At 43.9% G+C, this 22,791-nt stretch overlaps 1 protein-coding gene across 15 annotated transcripts in view; it reads right to left on the bottom strand.

The window, feature by feature from the left end:
* The window catches only part of mbnl1 (muscleblind like splicing regulator 1), a 221,611-nt gene that overhangs the window by 22,284 nt on the left and 176,536 nt on the right, over positions 1–22,791 (bottom strand). For all 15 annotated transcript variants that reach the window (XR_010004769.1, XR_010004768.1, XM_016992054.2 and 12 more), the window contains one exon: positions 15,354–15,554. Coding sequence is in view for 13 of the 15 variants with exons in the window: in XM_016992054.2 (XP_016847543.1) it covers positions 15,354–15,554 (201 nt within the window). In the remaining 2 variants the exon portion in view is untranslated. The remainder of the gene's footprint in view (positions 1–15,353; positions 15,555–22,791) is intronic.

Genomic DNA, 22,791 nt, shown 5'->3' with positions numbered 1-22,791 from the left:
ATGTTTTTAAACAAGTCAATATGAGCAATCTGAATGGCAGACATCATAGAGGAAGCAATTGGGAGGGGGGGGGGCAGTATTTGTTAACCTATGCTGACTCCATGATTTCATAGGGTTTTTTAAGTCAAGGAATACTCAGAGGTGGTTTTGCTAGTTCCTTCCTTTGAAAGAATCTGGTAGTCATTGGCAGTCTCCCATCCAAGTACTAACCAGGGCTGAATCTGTTTAGCTTCCAAGATTTGGCAAGATCAGGAGTTTTGATAAAACTTCTTTTAAAAAAACAGTTTTAAGGTTATTTTTATGGTTATAAGAAAAATTGGTTTGGGATAGAAAATTTTTAATTTTTGCCTAAATGCTTAGGACTGTTATAGTCATTTTGCTTCACTTTTCAACAAGGAAATGGGAGTAAAGATTTACCCAAAGCCTTTGGAAAAGTTAGTTTCTGGATTACAATTTCCAGAATTCTCCAGCTAACCTAGCTACTGATCATACTGAGTGGAAGTCGCCATCCCCAAAATGAGCTTTCTAATCTGCAAACCTTCCAGCAAAGCAAGTGGCAACTTGAAAATGCCATGCAAATACAAGTAGAAATGTCGCAGGGAGGAGGGAGAAACTGAACCTGAGGAAAAAAAGAGTTATTGCCTATTTATAGCGGAAAAGATTTTATGGTTGTTGAAAAGCCACCGCTGATTCATAATCAAAACAAAAATGTTTTTAAAGGGTTGGAACTGTCTGACTAAAAGCAGCAGTACCAGCTTCTGGAGAGCCAGCAACCAATCCCCTAGAAGGACAAAAAAAGCTCAGATCACTGGCTGGCTTGGCAAGAATTTCATCTTCAGAAGCTGAGAAAATGACAGCCGTGTCCCCTTGCCCCACTTAACACACAGCAGACCCAGAATCCCACTCTGGGGAAAGGCTGCCTGAACTCGGCAAAACAGCAGCCGCCAATCGAAAATTGCCCAATTAGGCTTGAAAAGGAAAACCACCTCCAGCCATTTTGCTTCCCTTGCATCCTTCTTGCTGTGCTTGCCTCAAGTTGCTAATCAATGCTGCAGTCACTTTACACTGCTCAGCTCATAGTTAACAACCCTTCCTGTCTCCAATCCATGTTGCTTGCCAAAATCCAAGGTTTGGACATGGGGGTGGGGGCTTTCCCTTAAATGATTCAAATTCACAGCCCTGAGACTGCATTTTAATCCAAAGTGGTCTCCCACATGTTTGGAAGGAGTGTGAATGGGAATACTGATATACTTATTTTTATGTGCACTGCACAAAACAATGCCATGTGATGCACACCATTTTACATAGCAATGTGTGACAGCAATTACTAATATTTGGTTTTAAATGTATTAACTTTTATTATGCATGATTTTATCTGCTGTACATTGCCTTGGGCCCTTAAGTGAGGAAAGGTGGGGTATAAATTTCTTAAATAATTAAACAAACATATATTATGTGGAATACTTTCTCCTGGTATTAGGAAAGTCCCACAAATCTTGTTTTTGGCATAATACGAATATAGTTATTTTTAATTTTTAATTTTACAGCCCTTCCTTGTATATTTCAGACCAGTATGTATTTTGCTTTTACAAACAAGCAACAAAAGAAACCAGCTCTGGCTGGGTCTACACTGATTTAAAACTGCATTATATGGTCATTGTAGACCCATATAAGGCAGTTCAATGCAGTGAAACCCTAAAACAACCGTATAATGCAGTTTCAAACTGCATTATATGGCAGTGTAGATCCACCCTTAGTGAGTATTAGAAAACCATTGTATCCCTATCATGATATTATTTCCTCATTTTTCCTGTCCCCTTGGCATAAGGACGCAGCAGCCCACTGTGTCCTTATGCGGACAAGATGGGGAGAAAGGCTACGCAACACCCAACAGCGTTCTGGAGGGCTCCTAGTTGCCACGTGCCCTCTTCAGGCCCTCCTACCGGGAGGATGGCCCCAGGAAAGCAGAAGGTCATGTAGAGCCCACTGGAGAGCTCTCTGCTGCCACCTGTCGCATCCTCCTTCCGGCACAAGAATGGGGTGAGCCGTCCCATACTTATGCTAAGAGTACAGCCCAGGAAGGAGGATGGGGAGGAGGATCAGTGTGTGAGGGAATTGGGGAGGATCGGCACAGTTGCTGCGTATTTTACCCTCCTCCCAGCATAAAGATGGGACATTCAGACCTGCCCTATCCAGCCCCTGCCCACCGACCTGCCCTCCGGCTGGGCCCCCAAGGCAAAAAAAGTTTGCCCATGCCTGTTTTAGAGCATTATATATTGATCTAAGCCATGCTAAATGAGCTCCAGATAGTAATAATATAATGATAAGTCAGGATCCTGACAAATTCTGGGTTATTATTTACAAGGGCATGCACCTGTGTACATTGCCTGGCCATTCCCACTTGAGTTTTTCATCAGAAAGAGAGTAGCTGCCATAGCCAGGAATTCTCCAGGAGGAAAAAAAAATAAAGCTTCGACTTACATCTGAACCAGACTTCTGATTTGCTATTCCCTTAACAAACTTGTAATCAGCTTACCTTTCTGGCAAGCTTAGAAATGATAAGTCAGGGTTCAATTTAAAACAGTGGTATATTTGATCATGCCTTGATTGGATGAAGGCTACCAAGTATATTTTCTGGTTGAGTGGAGATTTGAGGCTTTGGGTGCATCTGCACTGTAAAATTAATGCATTTTGATAATTTAACTGCCATGGCCAATGCTATGGAATCATGGGGGTTATATATCGTCTTTAGACTTCTGTGCCAAAGAGTGTTGGTGCCTCATCAAATGACAACTTCCAAGTTTCATAGCATTGAGCCATGAAAGTGGTGTTAAACTGCCTTAATTCTACAATGCAGATGCATCCTTGGGCTCAAGTAATTTTGCCACTAATCTACGCTGACTCTTGAGGTAGTACATGTTGACACAAATAGGTGTTGTTATGTAAATAGCTGTGTTTAACAGAGATGAAACAAGGCAAGACATCCATCTAGCAAGAGTGAGCAAGCATCTGGATACTTGTATAAATCTCCTCAGCCACCTATTTTAGTTCAGACATTTCTCCTGGCTTCCCTGTCATTTTTTCTCTTTTATCAGAAAGTGGTAAAAGAAGTGACTCACAAGCTGACCCTGTCTGACACTCATTCAGATGCAGCACAAGTGGGAATCATGAGGTCCTTGAGATACTATTAGATTTCCACTCAATTTTTACTATGCTGGCTGGACATTAATAGGAATTGCAATCCAGGAGCATTTGGAAAGCTGCATGATGCCCATCACACAAGCTACGGGTTCAGGGTCTTCTGTGAACTATATTCCCAAGACATGCAAAAGCTGAGTAAAATGTACAAAACAGTGTATATAAATTACTGACATGATGGAAAGTTTGCATGTTGAACCTCCAAATTGCCATACAGACTTTGGAAATGTTAGTGTTAAAGCTAACACATGTATTCATGTGTAAACACTGATGTATTCATGTTTTGTTGAAAAATGTATTGTGTAAATCATTAATAACTATAGTTTTGAATACTGGGATGTTAATGATTTTTAAAATTGTTTTTAATTTAAAAAAAACCATCAACTACAATAATTAAAAAACAACTAAATGACAACCTCTCTGGCAAACTACCCTTCAGAATATTTAAATTGAAGGGGAACAATACAATGCTGATGTTACAATGATTAGAATAATGATTTCTAAAACATAATTGCTAATTTATTTTTGAAAAATTAAACATAACACTTTTAAAAACAAATAAATTAAGGCCATGTTCTGGTTCATTTCTTTCTATCACCAATGAATGTTTCAGACTGAGAATAATGTGAATAGTCTCTTTCTAAGCACAGTCAGAGCTGTGAACATCAGTTGAGGCAAAACAATCGTCTGGCCTAATATAAAACTATTCCCCAAATACACAATTGTGATTTGTAACCAACACTTGGATTCTAACATATCTTCTTCACTCTTCACATTTTTAGCAGTAAACATGAACTAATGATCTTACACCAGGGCATCTGAAATATATTGCTGAAAAATAGCACAGATTAGATGAAGGCCCAGCTTTGCTATTTCCCCACGCAACCAGCCAATTTCTCTTCGCAATTCACAAGTAGTAAGGTGCAATTTTAGATGTCTTCCTTATGGGAACTGACAACAAATGGAAAGCTTTCTTATGGAGGCACAAGTGACGTATGTGAAATCAGATGTCTGATGGCAGGGTTGTTGCCTTTTTATGCTAGTTTGAACCGTTTATCTTGCTCTGTAAAAAGCAAGTATGTGTTGCTTTCTCCTCTGTTATTTCTGCATGGAACTAATCACAGTACAAAGAAAATAGGTTAAACAAAACAAGAATCAGAGCCAAAAAAATGAACTGGCCAACACTGTCATTCTTTGATTTTTTTTTTTAAATTATGGTTAAGCATTATGCTTGAACCATGGTAAAGGATAGGCCATAAACCAATATGTGAAATAGCCATTCTGACTAATTACAGTATACTAACAATGTTTAACTGCCACAGCTCAATGCTATGGAATCATGGGAGTTGTAGTTTTACAAGCTCTTTAATCTTATCTGCCAAAGAATGCAGTTGCCTCACCAAACTACAACTTCCAGGATTCCATAACATTGAGATATGGCAGTTGAAGTGGTGTTGAACTGTAGATGCATCCTTGGTCTTTCTGATACAGGATTCTAAATACAGAACAACCCCCAAAATCAGCAGGGGATATATCCCTGGCCTTCACATGTAAAACTACAGAAAATAGCAGTGAGGGACATGTTCCTCAAGAACACCATAGATTCACATTGAAGGACAGAGAAAATGCCTAGAGAGGACAAACCTTGTTGAATATGGACAAATAAAACCATGGATAGAGGTCCTGCAGATTACAATGTGGTTTAGGGCTGTGGGAAACTAGGGTTCAAATCCCTGTTCAGCCATGGCATCTAATGACTGACCTCAGTAAGTTATGCTTTCTCAAGTGATCAAAAACAATGGCAGCAACCTCCCCCACCCACTCAAATAAATCTTGCCAAGAAACTTCTGTGATAGGATGGTTATAAGTTGGGGCCCACAGGAACAATGGTAACAATGAGATATACATGTGTAATATTCAGTAAATTTATTATTGTTACATATATAGTTACTAATATTTCAATTTAGCATGATGCTTGCATCAAATCAGTGCTTTAGCATTTCTTCATGTTTCATTTTGTTATGGTTGAGCCTTCCGGCTCCGATACTAGGAGACGAGGTCGTAAGACTCCTCGAGAGTCAGACTCTTTTGAGGAGCGTGAAAGGAAGCGGCTCCGGGACATATTTTCAGAACCAACTGACGAAGACTCCTTTGAGGGTTTTACCGAGGGAATGGAGGAAGAGATGGTTAGTTCAGAGGAGGATGAAATGGAATGGACTCGTGTAAGGGAGGATTTGGGTGCCACTGGTAATGATAGCATGGGAGGCGACTGGCGGGTTGCAGGATCGGACCCGTGGACGGGCTGGAGGGATGGAACGGGATCCACAGCTGGGGATGCTGTGGGGCGTAGTCAAAGGTGTGTTAGTTCTGATGAGGATGATGAGGAGGCACCTGGAATTAGGATAGCAGCTGACAGCGATGAGGAGTTATGAACTGGCATAAAATGGGGTTTAGAATCAATGGCTAATTGCGTTGGGCAAGGTAATCTGGACGAACGCTTGGGCTCTTGTTGGGGACTTCCTGAAGACGGGTGTGATTCGTTTGCTGTATACGTAAGTTACCAAGGACACTGGGCAGACGGCGGGAGGAACTGTGTGGGCTTTTCCTGTGCAACTTGTGTTTAATCTTAATAGCTTGGACCTCCATCGTCTTTTTGACGGACATTATTGCCAACTCTGGATTGACGCTGGACTGACTGACTGACTACGACTCTGGACTAACCCTTCTGTGGCTATCGGTGGAACTTGTGGAACCTTAGACGTCTGCGTTTGGCTTTCGACCTCGGACCGGATTGGGACCCCGCTGACCGTCGTTACCCTGATTTGAAGTGCCTGGACCTGGTTTTTGCCTGTTGCACGGAGGAGCAACAGCCCGAGTTACTTCTGTAGCTCTTGAGTAGCAGAGGGGAATCTGCTGCTGGGTTTTGTGTTCATTTTGACCTTTTGTTAACCAGTTTTTGTTTGTTTAATTGCCAGGCTGAAGTAAGCACCTTTGTTTTGATCCGGATTAAACTTCTGTTTAATCCGGTTTATTCTTTTGAACTATTTAGACTCAAACGAAGTTGTTTTTGTTACTTTTCACACTGAAGACAAGTGTTTGCCTAGTCCTTTGTTTTCTACGGGCAATCTTTAGTTCTGTAACCTCAATAAACTGTGTTGTATTCTACTTGGAGCGTTCTGTCTTTGACACATTTCTTATTAAAAATAATTACAGTGCAACAAAACAGTACAAAGCAGACTGAATTAGTTTAACTTAGCAGTGCTAAACTGTGGCATGAGTCTGGCCTGTGGCCACTTCCCAGGGATGTGATAAGATGCTGAAAAGTCCTGTCAAACATTCCCTGATAAGGAACTGTTTAGGGCAAAGGACAGTATCAGCTACAGTGGAAGAACATAAGCAAAAGCTGATAAATAACAAATATGAGGCTTGAGAGAGAATTGCAGATACAACAACGGAATGAAAATGAGAAAAATTGTCAATGTTTGTTTCTTACACAGATGGAATGGTGGCTAACTTCAAGAGCTCTGCAAAATTATTTTCTTGTACTGTAACTCCGAGTCCTTCAGCTGCCAGGGTTATACTAGCAGGGAGATTCTAGGAGCTATAATTCAAAAAATGTAACTTTACCAAGCTTTAGAATAACACTATAGCAATAATAATTTACTTGAGTCACTAAGATAGATATTTTACAGCCAGTGTGACTTGGGTAGGGATAACAACCTTGTTTAGCCATAAATTACTGCATTTGTCACTCAAATTCAAGCTTAGCTTTTAAGTTGAATCTAGTACATTCATTTTTCTCAAATGCATACCTCTCCCTAACACACAGTAGGTTCTCCACTTTTATGGGTGTTACCCCACAGATATAAAGTGGGGGGAAAACCCAAAGAAAACCCCCACTTTTTTAAAATCCAAGGGACCACCTCTTTAAGACCTTTAGGGTAACTCTGTGGTCAATGTTAGCTGGTAGTTGACACAGAGTCACCCCAGAGGACCTAGAGATTTCCAAAAAGAGTATCTTAATAAAAATCCTATGACTTTAGCTGGCATTGAACCATGCCAGTTAAAGTGGTGTTAAATGGTATTAATTCTACAGTATGGATGCACCCTATATTTTCAAAACATGATGCTTTATCCCCTTCACCCATACACACAATGCTTTCTGCTCAAGTCTACCTTAAAATTACTACAATAACAAACAAATAACAAACAAACCCAAAGTAATCTTGAAGTAATTACCTTTCCTAAGTACAAAACTCAATGTGGTGAGATGCCCTTTCTCACCATGAATGAGAAAATGTGCAAACATATTTTAGTTAAGATTACAGCCTCCTTTGGAGGCTTTTAAACAGAAGCTGTATGGCCATCTGTCGTGAGTGCTTTGAATGAGATTTCCTGCTTCTTGGCAGAGACTTGGACTGGATGGCCCATGAGGTCTCTTCCAACTCTATGAATCTTTGATTCTACGATTCTACAGTCATTTTGGCACATTACTACAGGCACATTGTGGTAATGTACCTATGCTGGAAGAGATTTGGTTCTCTTAGCTCTTCCTTTGCCCCTCTCTTCTCCATTTTGGCTCTTCTGCTGGAACAACAGTTTAGCTGTTAGTGCTTTGCCAGCAGCTTTCTAATTTCAGCTGACAAAAGAGGGTTTTTCCAATGGAGGTCCTTTTTGGCCAGCAGAAAAGATCTTTGCCTAAGCTTATACCAGCCTATAGTCATCACATTTTGGAGTTAGCATCATGTTGTCCATCCAAAGTATTACGGACACATAATTACCTCCCCTTTTCAAAGGTTTTGTTCCCAATGCCAGTGCAACCACTTTCTTATGTTAGCCATTTATCTGTAAGTAATAATGGTAAAACTTTATTTATATTTGTCATTACTAGGCATGAGCAAATAAATCAGAAAAAGTCATTAATTGTAATAAATTTGTTAATCGTAATAGATTTGAATGGGGTTCCGAGGTGGTTTGGCGCTTCAAATTTAACCTTCCAATTTGAAGCATTGGTGCCCATGCCTCAAAATACCTTCGGATAACCTTCGGATATATAAGAAAGTGTTTTAATTCAACCAACCATTGCTATTCAGGAAAAAATTCCCCCTTCCCCATCCTGGAGTGGTTGCTTTCTATGGGGTTCTTAAACCGGGTTGCAGAAGCAGAGGGAGCCTGGGTTTGTAAAGGGCATTGGTGGCTGGCTGCTGTTGCTGTTCAGGAGAGAAATCCCTTTCCCGTCCTGGAGTGGTTGGTTGCTATGGGGCTCTTAAACCGGGTTGCAAGTGGAGGGAGCCTCGTTTGCAAAGGGTTGCAAGCGGAGGGAGCCTCGTTGCTTTGCCAGAAGCTTTAAGTGAGGAAAGGGGGAAAAGGAGGTGGGATCAAAACCAATCCTCGATCCAGATCACTTCACTCGTTTTGTGTTGGCAAAACCCCAAACTAGAACTCTCCACCCAGGTTTGTGTGTTAATGACTTTCCACTTCAGAGGGAGAAAAAAATTGGAAATGGGCAGGGAAAGTAAACTATCACCCTGCTAAGGATTTTCCACAACTCCCCCCTATTATTTTAAATTACCCTGATATTATTATTATTATTATTATTATTATTATTATTATTATTATTGGCAGCCCACTTTTCTCTCTAGATTTGAGATGGAAAGGGACTCATGTTAAAATATGGACAGGTTGCTCACCTGTAACCATGTTTCTTCGAGTGTACTCTGTGAATTCACACTAATGGAGAAGCTGTGCCTGCGCAGGTTCCGACGGAAACTCTTCCAAGCTGAAGTTCAAATTTTGGCGGTAACCACGCCCCCCTTCCCAAGGGGCATATAAGGCAGCCCCAGGCGCGCGCTCCCCAGTTCCTACGCCGCCAAGGCAACGAGAAAGGGAGAGGTTTGCCAGAGGGGAAGGAAGGGCGGGTTTGTGTGAATTCACAGAGTACACTCGAAGAAACATGGTTACAGGTGAGCAACCTGTCCTTTTTCTTCGTGTAATCTGTGAATGCACACTAATGGAGACTGACACGCTAAGGTCCCGGATGGTGGGACAAGGCAAACTCAACAATTTAGTGAATGTCCAAACACATATTTATTAGGACATAATGAGATAACAGTCTCAAGAGACCAGTGCAATCAATTGTCCGAAAGGACCAGTGCAATGCAAACATGAGCATAGTAGAAGAGGAAACATAACATAGAAATTTTTCAATAAACATGATAGAAAAAACCATTCAATTGCATATAGTGCATATAAACGCTCTCCCAGGGGGGAGAGGGACAAACACATCATATCCGCCTGGATCAATAAGGCGGTACCAGGTAATAGAGCAACTGCTCAACACAATCAGGGAAAAACACATCCCTAGAGGTAGGTATGGGGAAAAACGACCGGCCGAAACTTGAAGGAGAGGTATAGAGAGTCACCTGCGGGTGAATATAAGGAGAAAGACGTTCGAGAGTCAGGAGAGGCAAGATGAGAGTACTGATCTTGCAAAGGCCGAGTCCTTTAAGGCTTTATTGTCCAGCCTGTAGTGAGAGACAAACGTAAGAGGGTTTGACCAGATAGCCGCTTTGCATATGGAGTCAAGCGGAATACCCCTAAGGAAGGCGGTTGAAGCCGAGAGGCCCCTAGTCGACCTCGGGCGGATGGATGGAGGAGGAGGTCGCTTGGCTAGTTCGTAGGCCAACTCAATGGCCTGAGCAATCCAGTGGGACAGTCTTTGGGAAGAGATGGGATTACCCAACTTGTCCTGGGCATAAGCGACAAAGAGTCTTTGTGTCTTACGGATGTCCTTGGTACGGTCCCTGTAGAAGAGAAGTGCCCTTCGAACGTCGAGAAGGTGCAGTTTTTGCTCTAGAGGAGAGGAGGGGTTAGAGAAGAAAGCTGGTAGGACAATGTCTTGATTGAGGTGGAAAGCTGACACCACCTTAGGGAGAAAGGTAATGTCCGGGCGAAGAACAGCGCGGTCATGGTGAAAACGTAGATAAGGCTCGTCGACCCTGAGAGCAGCAAGCTCGGATGGCCGTCGTGCCGACGTGATCGCCACTAGAAAGGCCAACTTCCAGGAGAGCAGACGGAGATCGGTCGAGGCAAGCGGTTCGAAGGGAGCAGAAGTGAGTTGAGAAAGTACAAGTTCGAGATTCCAGCCCGGCGTAGGTGGTAGCGACGGCGGGCAGATGTTATTGTAGCCTCGGAGAAAGGTTTTGATCAAGTGATGAGAAAAGAGAGATGGCTGACCGTGGCGTTGAAAAGACCAGGAAAGAGCTGCGAGATAAGCTTTAATAGAAGCGAGAGAGAGTTTCTTCTCAACGAGGGTCATGAGGAAGTCGAGGACCACCGATACCGAGGTCGGAAAGGTGTCGACGTTACGGGATCGAAGAAAAGCGTGAAAGCGAGAGAGTTTATAGGAATAAGCCTTGGTAGTAGACGGCTTATGGGCTGCCCGAAGGACGTCTTGCAGGCTCTGCGGAAGGGAGGCTAGGTAAGAATCCTCCATGCAGTGAGATGAAGGGAAGGGAGGTCCGGGTGAAGAATTTTGCTGTCCTCCCTTGAGAGAAGGTGCGGCGAGGGAGGCAGAGGGCGAAACGTTCCTCTGGAGAGACGAAGAAGGGCCGGATACCACGGTTGGCGGGGCCAGGCCGGAGCTATGAGAATCGCTGTGACCGAGATCGAGAGAAGTCTTTCGAGAACTTTCGGTATGAGAGGAATCGGTGGAAAAGATAAAGCATCTCCGCCGACCAGTCCAGTAGAAAGGCATCTCCTAGACAGCCGGGGAAGGAGTTCGGGGGAAGTCTCGCCCCGTAGCGGGGTAGCTGAGCGTTGTGGGGAGACGCGAAGAGATCCAGAGTAGGGCGTCCCCAGTGGAGGAACAGGCCGTCGAGGATCTCGGGATCGAGCTTCCACTCGTGAGAGGAAGATGTCATCCTGCTGAGGGCATCTGCTAGGTCGTTTTGGGCGCCCGGCAGGTGGATTGCAGAGACCTGTACATCGTGGGCTATGCACCAAACCCAGAGACGGGAGGAGAGGAGCATCAATTTCCTCGAACCCGTACCGCCCTGTTTGTAGATGTAGAATACTGCTACGAGGTTGTCCGATTGAATGAGGATGGACTTGTGACGGATGAGGCGGGAGAATGCTTTCAGGGCTTTGAGAATGGCGAGAAGCTCGAGAAAGTTTATGTGGTTGGCCCTCTCGGATGGGGACCAAAGATCTTGAACCGTTAGACCGTTCATGTGGGCTCCCCAAGCGTAGGTGGAGGAGTCCGTGGTTATGGTTAGCGACGGCGGGGCTGGATGAAATGGGAGGCCCCTGCACACGTTTTGGTGAGACGTCCACCATGAGAGGGACTGGCGGACGAACATCGGTACCGACAGGTATCTGGAGTTGTGGTGGTAGGACGGCTTGAAAGTGTCTATAAACCACCTTTGTAGGACCCGAAGGCGCAGCCTGGCAAACGGGGTCGTGAGAACCGTGGAGGCCATGTGGCCCAGAAGGACTTGGATGGCACGGGCTCTGACTCTCCGGGCAGATCGACAAAGGGCGATGTGGTGGCGGAGAGCTAGGAATCTGTCGAACGGAAGTGAAACAGTCTCTGTGACGGAGTCGAAGAGGGCCCCGATGAACCGGATTCGGGTTGACGGGGAGAGATTTGACTTCTCGGAGTTGAGTTGGAGGCCGAGAGATTTCAGAAGATGCAGCGTGAAGGAAACGTGGTTTTCGAGAAGAACCGGATCGGGCCCGACGAGAAGCCAGTCGTCCAGATAAGGAAAGACCGTGATGCCATGTAGCCTTAGGTGGGCCGCTACGGCGGCGACGACCTTGGTAAAGACCCTCGGGGCCGTAACGAGCCCGAAGGGTAAAACGGTAAATTGGTAGGTTTGGTCGAGCACTTTGAAACAGAGGAAGCGTCTGTGCGTCTCCCGTATCGCCACGTGGAAGTAGGCGTCTCGTAAGTCTATGGAGGCAAAGTAGTCTCCCCGCTGCAGCATCGGGAGGATAGAGGCAATAGAGACCATCCTGAATTTGGAAGGGCGAATGAATATATTGAGGGCCCTTAAGTCCAGAATGGGGCGTAGCCCGCCTCCTCTCTTCGGGACTGTAAAGTATCTGGAGAAGAAACTTAAAGGGTCCAGTTCGGGAGGGGAGGGACGGATGGCGCCTTTGGCCAGTAATGCCTCGACTTCGGCCAGTATCTCTGGGGAAGGAGTTGAGTGGAGAATGCGACCTGTAGGTGGGAGGTCCGTGAACTCTAAGGCGTAGCCGTCTTGGACAATGCGAAGAACCCATGCATCTGAAGTAATAGAGTCCCAGTGATTGTAGAAGGGGGCTAGGCGGTCTGCAAAGGCGCCGGAGGGTCGAGGCAGCGTGGGCTCTGCATCGGTAGCGGGCGAGGAGCTTTGGCAGGGGTTGGCGTCAGGTACGCCGGTTAGCCTGCGGAGGAGCGGGGGTGGTTCGACCGCGTTGCTTTTGCGGATGAGGTCCCCGACGAGGTTGGTGATGGGTTTGATTATTCGAGCCCGAAGGCCGCCTGAAAGAGTGGTGTCTGAAAGATTGCGGTGGGAAGCGGCGGGAGCGGTGCGGGAACCAGCGGGTGCGCTGAGGTTGCGGTTGGTCGCCACATTTAGACGCAAGAATTTTAAAGTCATGATTAGACTTGAGTTTGTCATCGGTACCGGAGTTAAATAGTCCGAGCGCGTCAAAGGGAAGGTCTTCAATGACCTGTCTGGAAGATGAGGAGAGACCCGAAGACCTCAGCCAGGCGTGGCGGCGGATGGATATCGCGTGGGCAATCATCTTGCCCGCAGTATCACCTGTATGTTTCGCCATTTGTATTTGGTGGTGAGCAAGCGAGTCTGCTTCCTGTTGGAGGGTAGTGAGGACGGAGCGGTCTTCGTCCGACATCTTAGCGAAGAAGGGCTGTGCCTTCTCCCAGATAATCTGCTGGTAGGCACCCATGCAGGCTCCATAGTTCGCCATGCGGCAAAGCAAAAGGGCTCCGGAGTAAAGTTTTCGACCCACGGCGTCGAAGCGCTTCCCTTCTCTGTCGGCCGGAGTGTTCGACTGACGACCTGAGGATTGAGAGGCCTTAACGACCAGGGAGTTGGGGTCGGGGTGGTGTTTGAGCCATTCCAAGGTATCATCGTCGGTACGGTACCAAGTCTCGATCCTCTTCGAGGCCGGAGGAATGGAGGAAGGGGTTTTCCAGGAGGCCTGGATAACGTCCAAGAGATAAGGCAGGAAAGGGAGTAGCGTGGCCGGCGGAGCTTGGGCCTGCACCCTTTTGAAAACTGGATCAGACACTGCTTTGGAAGTCTGCTTGATCTCCAAACCCAGGGCGTCGGCCATTCTGACCATTTGATCAGAGAAAGCACGAATATTGTCAGTAGGAGAAGGCGGGTCCGCCTCATACGCATCGTGGGGAGGAGAGAGGTCGAGACCGAGAGAGACCACCGAGGCCGAGAGGACAGAGTCTGGGTGGTCAACATCAACATCTTCCTCTTCAGCCCCTTGGGGGGACTGAGGGGGAGAAGAAAGCACAGTCTCGGGAGGAGGCATGGCCTCGCGGGAAGAGAGGGTTGGGAGCCGAGGATCCTTGGAGGCTGAGGCCTGAGCTGCTCGAGCCAGGCGAGCCGTTTGTCTGCCACGCTCCGGTGTCGAGGTGGGAGGGAAGAGCTGTTGGCGCGACGGGTGAGGCGGCGCAAGGGGCTCCGGCAGCGGCACCCTGACCACCGTTTGGGTAGAGTGGTGGGGTGAGTCCTGCAGCTCCCCGTCAGACAGGGGGTGCAATGGAGATTGAGAAACATCTCTAGGCCTCTGTGCTGGCACAATTGGAGAGGATCTTCTCGAGGAGGTTGCCGAGGAAGATGGCTGGCCTCTCCTTGAGGAGGCCGAGGAAGAGGAGCGCTGAGTCAGCCGTTTCTTTGTCGGCGGTTGCTTGGATGCAACCCTCAAGGACTTGCCAGGTGTGGGAGGAACCACAGCTGAGTCAGATTGCGCTCGACGAGACTCCTCGTGAGCCCTCTTAAAAGCTATCTTGATAGCAGAGGAGGACGGAGGGGAGCCGATACGAGAGCGGATCGAGGTCACCGAAGCCAAGGAGCTCGACGTCGAGGAAGGCCCCACCTTTCCGGAGCGGGTCGATACGGTAGCCGTCGTCACCGTACACGGTGGCTTGACCGGCTTAGCGGCCCTGGAGGTCTTGGACGCCCTGGACGAGACCGAGGAGGCTTTAGCTGACGGAGGCTTAGCTGGTGGTGCCGACATAGCTCTTAGGGCTGAAGACGACGACGTACCCGACGTCGACGGAGTCGGTTCTGGCGCGAGAGATTTTTCGTAAAGTGCCGCTCTAAGCCTAGCGGCTCTGTTCTTTCTGGCCTGAGCTGTGAGAGCTAGGCAGAAACGGCAGGTACTGACCACATGAGCCTCGCCAAGACAGAAGAGGCACTTGGCGTGGCCGTCCGAGTCAGGAATCTTAGCAGCACACTGCGTGCAACGCTTGAAACGAGTAGTAGACATGCGAAGAGTCCGAAGTGAACCTTGCGGCGGAAAAAAAGGAACTGGGGAGCGCGCGCCTGGGGCTGCCTTATATGCCCCTTGGGAAGGGGGGCGTGGTTACCGCCAAAATTTGAACTTCAGCTTGGAAGAGTTTCCGTCGGAACCTGCGCAGGCGCAGCTTCTCCATTAGTGTGCATTCACAGAGTACACGAAGAAAAAATATAATAGTATCATTCTGGGAAGGGAAAAGGTTGCATTTTAAATCTATGTTTTAGTAGTATTCCTTTTAAAATTCACTCTATATTTGTGTGTATGTGACATGTGTAAGCCCCATCCACTCCTAAGCGCTTTCCCTCCTGGTTAGAAGTGGGCTAAGCCCCATAGGAAGAAACCCTCTCCTAGATTATCTTCTTATCCCAGATTATCTGGCAGTGTGGACTCATATAGTCCAATTCAAAGCATAATCTGGGATCAGATCCTGGGATAGAGGAGCAGGGTGGAAGAGGAATCAGGCTGGATCTACACTGCCCTATTTCAAAGCGAGTATTGAACCATTTTTTTCATGGATCGCACATGCCTAGTCATTACTATTAAAATATGAGCAACATAGAACAGAGAGGTTAGAAGAGTCAAAACAGAAATGATGATGGCTTATATCCTACCTCCAGTCTGTCAGTCCTCATTAGCTTTTGTGCTGCTGCCGCTGCAGCAGCAGGAACTGGCACACCAGGATTCCCTGCAACCAGCATCGGTGCTGTTGGCAGGATCTCTGCCGGGACTAAGCCAGGGGAGACAGGTCCCAAGTAGGGGTTAAAGGCCGTTGAAGCATTGGTGGCTAAGCTTGGTGCAACTGAAAACATTGGCTGGGGGAGAAAAAAGGAAATAAAGTGCAAATATTAGACAGTGCTTTATATAACATAGCTTTATATAAGACATCATAAACACTTTCTGTAAATAATGGTTTACATAAAACACTGCAATGCTTTGGATAAAATGCTTTACATCAAAGCAACTCTGTTGTTACACTTATATATAACATGATTTGTGTGCAATGCCTTAGACCCTTGTCTTTTCAAATGGAAAATGATTATAGGATAACATTTCTGCCCTTTTAAACATAATGCCCAAACTATACTTTACATAGTGGGTATGCTTACTCATTCAGTTATCCTACTGCTAGTAGTATTCTTGGCCATATTACTTAATCTATCCTCTAAAACTACAATAAAAACACTTGAGATTTGGTTTTTAACTGGAGTAGCTACTCCTTAATCATTTGAGTTAAATGATAACATATGAAAGATATTCAGAGGCAGCCGTTTTGGCCATGCAAAATACAACAAAATCTAAATCTACAAGATACCTTTATTGGCCAAACAAAACACATCATCCAGTAGATAAAACAGATAATCACAAAGCTTATTGAAATTAAGGACTTTTGGTCCAAGAAAACATACAACTCACACTATGGAGTACCTAGAAAATGCCTAGAGAGGAAACGTGTGATCTAGATTCTGATCTGGGTAGATTAGGGATCAGTTATAGCTTCCTATCCCATCTGCACTAGAGCCTTGATACAAATTGGGTTGCGTGTACTTACTTTTTTAAAAAAAGGACAAAGTAAAACATATCTTTTATTTCAAATGCTGGCTAGTTCATCCCTAAGACTATTTATGCAAGGCACATAATGCTACACTGAATTATTACTGTTTTCCAAGGAAAGATGTGCTAGTTTGTTTCCAGTCTATGTCAATTTCAAGCGTATTATTCAAAATTCTGTTAAAACTAATTTCCGTGGTAATCTGCCGTTTAAAAAATCCATGACAATTCATACCATATTAAAACAGCTATTAAAATACTTATTTTAAAAGTTGTCACAAAACATACCTCTAAATATAGTTTCCTTAAAAGTTCCCATACTTGAATGTAAGTCATTCTTCAGCACATGTTCTGAGCCATGAATTTTGTGAAATCAAAAAGATAAATTATCTTTCTATCCAGTCATTAACAGAAAACTGTAGGCCAAGTCGGTTTCCTTCAAAATATGGACCCAAAGATATCCTCCAATGTACCCCTACTCCTGACAATGAGTACATCTCCTGTAAAAGCACTCCTACTCTTGGAAACCATTAAGAGCTCTCAACAGTCTCCCACCCTCAATTCCAATTAATCAAAAGTTGTATACAGTCTGGACATGAAAATGATCAAATCAATCAAGTTGGTGGCTCAGGGTGCATCTACACTACATTTAAGGCTTTGAAATCATAGGAGTTCACTTCTGCCATCATTCAGGACAAATACTTCCCTCTTTTAGCAGAATCCTTTTGATAGCTGTGATTTGGTTACATGTTTTAGTTGGTTTTAATTATAATTTACATGTTATTGAGTTTTGTGTTTATTGTATAACACTGGCATTGAATTTTTGCCAAAACTTGTAAGCTGTTCTGAGTTCCCCATGGGATGAGAACAGCGGGGTAGAAATAAATAAAGTTAAAAGTAAGTAAGTATCACACTGCATTAGTTTTATACTGTAGATGACCACTAAGCTTTCAACTGAAATTATGGCCTGGGGAAGGAAAAAATGATAACATGTAAATATTTATAACTGCCCATTAATGAGAAATACACATCATAGAGAAGATATGAAATAAAATAAGTTACTGAACACTAAGATGTCTGGTTCTGTTACCACTACCACCAAAAAAAAATGGATGTGAAGGAATCTAGTATTTTGTGACAATCAGATTCCACATTCGAACTTGTTTATCAAATATTAATAAATAGCTTTTTCTTTAATTCAAACAACAGTTTCAAATTTCCCCTGTTGGGGCAAGGTTCTGGAGAAGGTGGTAACTTCTCAGCTCCAAAGTTTCTTGGATGAAACCAATTATCTGGATTCATTTCAATCTCGTTTCAGGTCATGGAACAGAGACAGCATTGGTCACCTTGGTAAATGATCTACGAAGAGAGCTAGACGGGGGACTGTGCTCCTGTTGGTTCTCCAGGACCTTTCAGTGGCCAACCATGGTATCAGTGTCTGGATCGTCTCTCTGGAATGGGACTAGGAGGCACTGTTTTACAGTGGCTCCATTCATTCCTAGAGGACCAAACCCAGAAGGTGGTGTTGGAGGACTCCTGCTCGACCCCCTGGCCTGTAGCCTGTGGGATCCCTCAGGGTTCTATCCTGGTCAGTCAGAAGGCAGATCAGGGTATAGGAACACAACCTGTGCTGGATGGGGTTACACTCCCCCTGAAGACACAGGGGGAGGCCCTGGAGACTGACCCTGGAGGCCCAGGTGTTGGCAGTGGCAAGGAGTGCCTTTGCACAATTAAAGCTTGTGCACCAGCTGCACCCATATCTTGAGATGCTAGATCTAGCCATGGTAATCCATGCCTTAGTCACATCCCATTTGGATTACCGCAACACGTTGCCTTTGAAGATGGAAGCTTCAGCTGGTCCAGAGATCTGCAGCCAGATTATTAACCAGGGCTCCATATAGGGACAGAACCAATACCATGTTGTGACAGTTCCACTGGCTGCCAGTCTGCTTCTGAGTGAAATTCTAAGTGCTGGTCAACACCTTAAATCTTTAAATGGTTCAGGAATCTCCACATACAAGCTTGCTTGGGCACTATGATCAGTGGATGAGGCCCTGCTCTCGGTCCCACCTCCTGTCTCAAGCATGGTTGGTAGCAACGAGAGAGGGGGCTTACTCTGTGGTTGTCCCCCGCCTCTGGAACTCCCTCCCTAAGGAGATCAAAATGGCCCCCTGCTTACTCTCTTTTAAAAAACAACTAAAAACTTTCTTATGCACTCAAGCGTATAGGGAGGAGGATGTATAGAATATCTAGCACATACTTTATGGAATGGAAATGACTTGTTACTCTGGCTATGTTGTCTTTTAAATTTTGTACCTTTTATTGATCTTAATCTTACTGTTTTTCCTTTAATGTTTATGCGTGAAATTGTAATTCTGTTATGCCATTGTCTAATTTATGGTAAGGATTTTATAATAACTTTACTATAAATGTTGGATATTTTTATTTGGGTGGCTTTGGTTGTTTCAGTTTTATTGGCACCTTAAGGCATTGAAGGCTTGTTGCTGCCTGCTATAAACTGTCCTGAGTCCCCACGGGGAGATAGGGTGGGATATAAATAAAGTATATTATTTATTATTTATTATTTATTATTATTATTTCTGATAGTCTTGTACCCTTCTCATTCATTACTGAAATAATCTTCTTGTCTCAAAAGAAACCATATACAGATGGTTATATTAGAAGGGATGCCTAAAAGTAAGACTCCATTGAGTATTCAAAAATATTTGAAATATTGTAAAAAATAGAACAACAACTCAACAACAGCAGGTGTCCCAAGTGTCTAAAAACACAGATGAGCAGAATCACAGATAAGTGGCTTACTCTACACAAAACATACATGAGGTGATGGTAGTAGAGAAAATAATCTTTATGTACAGAAATGTTGTCTATGAAAAAGTTGCTGTTTTTTCATGGAAGACTAGCTTTCTGTGCAGAAAATCCCATATGCATTTCTTTGTCACAGAATGCATCCCAAATAACAAGTAGTATTTAAAAACTGCAGTTTTAAATAACTTTCTCACAGCAAGGGGAAAAAAAAGTTAAAATACTCATTTTTGCCTAAGAAAATGAAATTAAGATTTAAATCCCTACTAAAGGGCACAACATAGCTTGATTGGGAGAACTGCAGGACAAACAGATGATGATTGTATCTTGTCTCAGAGCAATATGAAAATCTCCAGCTAATATGTCTAGGTGCTCACCATCATAATTCCTGTTATCACCATAGTGATCATAAATATAATAGTAGGAAAACCAAGCAATAAGAACATGATAATTTGCTATCCATGGGGATGGGGGTTAGACAGAAACCTTGTTGTCATTTCTTCTCTTAAACCGGTAAAATAGCAACCAGATTTGCCTCTGGTGCTGGGTTACTAATCCTGCCATGTGCTTGGTTTTGTGATTGACTAAGTCGAAGCCACTGCACCATTTTTAAACTCCTTCTACGGGTGCCGGCTCTTTTTTTACATTTCCTATTTTGCAGAGGTACTGCAGACCTTGCAGACGTCTGTCTCTGTTCTCCAAGCCTTGCTTTTGAGTATGCCTTATGCAGCTTCTGTCATTGGCATCTCTTTCTCGCATCCACATCTTATATCTAAAAAAACAAAGCTTCAGCACAACACTCTCTCTCTTGCCTCTCCCTTTAGCCTGCCCAGGGGATGTGGAAAGCAATCAAACACAGAGAGTAAGAGACAGAAAGAGAATTGTTGCAAAGAAATAAGGAGATCTGGAGTGGGCTTCAAAGGAAAGAAGGATTTTACACACAATAGAGTACGATCCCTGTATCCACACGAGATATATTCCCCTGTAATAAGTGAAACCATGGAAAATAGTGGATCTTATTGAAAGGAAGGACTTCTAGTTCAAAAATATAATAGAACTGCTCTAGAGGACCTAGAAAATGCCTAGAGAAGACATATAGGTATAAACTTTATTACGTTCCATGGACCCGCAGCTGTTAAGTGGATAACATACAGGAGTTTACAGAACATTCAAGACTGGGGAAATGTGCTAAACAGACACATACTACACTAAGTCAGGTAATGCTCTGATCGGAGACTAGGCTTTTTCTCAGCTTTGCTGCCACTGCAAGGAACTTTGCCACCTTGAGGGTCACCTCATGGTGCTTATCCTCCATAAGATATCTGACCTTCCCTTGCGGGGCATGGTCAGATTATCGGGTTAGGATAGAGAAGACATATTTTGGATAAATGAAACAGCAAATACTGGTTCCATGTGTGGGGTCATACTGTAGCCTTCTTTTGGAATTGAAAATGCATTCTTATGGGATGCTAGTCCATAAGCAAAACCTTGGAAAGGGCAGAAAGAAGTAACCGGTATTGCTAGGACAGAAGACAGGATTTTTGTGGCAGGTTCTGGATGAGACAAAGGCGGGATCTACACTGCCAAATAATGCAGTTTGAACTGCACTATATGGTCAGTAAACCCACATAATGCAGTTAAAATTACATTATTTTGCAGTGCAGATCAGCCTTAGGAAAAGTCAGTATGTGCGCGTGTGCACGTGTGAGTTTATGTTCTAGTTGCATATGACATACTTGCAAATAAAGAAATGGGAACAGAAGATAGGCAAGATATAGATGCCACAGACATAGGGTTTACAACAACTTTCTATTCGTAGTTGGAAGTCAGTTTTCTTTGTTTGTTTGTTTATTCATTCAATATTTTGCCTTTTTCTCAGCTCAGGGTCCAAGGTGGCTTACAAGCAATTAAAAAAAATTCAAAGAATATCTCAGATAGGAACTAAGAATCACAGCCTCTGTTTTTTATGATGGTTGTGTCTGACTTTCATGCTTGTCAGATCTTGTCTGCCCACATTGAGTTGCACCAGTACAACAACACAACACACAGTTCAAAAAACCCTAAAAGTATACAAACAAAAACAACAATCTGATGGCAACATGAAGCCAAAGTCTGTATGTTTATGTCCATTTAAGGGTTTTTTAGAAGTGTGGGATATGGCTTGTTTGCATAAGCTATAGGCAAGCATTTCCTGTAATTGAGAATATGAAAGTAAACAGCTACTAGCTACATCTGCATCATTCTTAGGGAATATTCATTACCCTGCGGGTCACAGTCAGGTGGATGGAACATGAGCGAGAAAGTTACTAAACTGTTAGAGCCCAGCAAAAGAAATAAGAACTCATTCATTCTGTTTCCAATGACTGCTGAGTCACGTTGTGCTCAGTGCCCAAGTCACTGGTTAAAAATTAATGTCCTTGACTCCCTGGTGATAATGCAGCATCACTCTGCTTCATTTTGAACAAAATGCTGCACATGTATGAAGGGTATTTGTCTTTCTTTTTTTTCTTTTTCTTTTTTTTTTAAAAAAAACATTTTAGTGTCTTCCTTGCAGTCCACCTAGAAAGAGATGTCTCTCCCCCTTCCTCCACTTCTTAAGTGAGGCTGCAGACACAATCAAGAAACGATATTGTAGCATATATTCTGTAAATGACACACATGCAGCCAATATACTGTTACAGTGACATAAGAAATAGCATTCACTTGCAGTATATTTTATTCTTGGAAGGAAAGTGGAAAAATCTGTCAGCAAGTCACAGTCCACTGCCCAAAAGCTAAGTCCAAACTGCTGTCCTCATTTCCATAGCTATGTGACCCATTCTAAGGCTCCAAATGATGTCTATTTCATTGCCTGCCAGGGATTTATGGGACAACTTTGCATCATTTGCTGCTAATTCACCAGCCTGCCAGTCTCTAGTAAGTGAACGTGAATCTATTGTATTTTGTAATCATGGGAATGGATTCTGCTAACATAGGGGTGTAGCTAAGAAGTGGTGGTCGTAATGAAGGCACTGCCCCTCCAAATAAGAATTCTGACTCTAAAATAAAGCATTATTTCAGTTTCTATATTTCTACACTGCAGAAAGTGAGACACTGAAAATTGTTGACATCCAGACCTCTTCAATTTATCACTATTTGCATTCCCTTGGTACATTTGCCTGCCCCTTTTCATTAGATGACTAAACTGTATTTCAAAAGGCTCAACTAAAATGTTAAGTTCCTGCGAGGCCAAAAATGAGGGGAGTAAAGGAAACTTTCTTGGATGGAGCAGAATTTTTGGAAGGGGCAATATCCACATATAATAGCCTGGGATTAACACCGGAGTACAAATATATTAGTGTTTCTGGAAATGCCAGTCACACTCCTCAATGACTTGATGGGACCCAAAAGACAATTCTTGTGCAACCCTGAGTGATTTTTTTGAGCCAAATAGGCTGATGTTCGGCCATCCTCATCAATGACCTAATGGCTTCTCCTGCAGTATTATATGCAAAGAACTCGTGTATATTCCCATGCACAGTTCCCATCCAAATGGTACCATGTCTTGGAACTGCTCATCCATGGCTGAAGATCATTTTTTGCACATCCACTTATATACAGAAAAGTATCTACGAGGGACATGGCACTACTATATAAGGACGATTGAGTAAACATCTGCAGAAAATTTTGAAAACA

This window comes from Anolis carolinensis, chromosome 3 (assembly GCF_035594765.1).
Source record: "Anolis carolinensis isolate JA03-04 chromosome 3, rAnoCar3.1.pri, whole genome shotgun sequence".
In the NCBI taxonomy this organism is placed as follows: Eukaryota; Metazoa; Chordata; class Lepidosauria; order Squamata; family Dactyloidae; genus Anolis; species Anolis carolinensis.
This window is presented reverse-complemented; position numbering and strand designations above follow the sequence as displayed.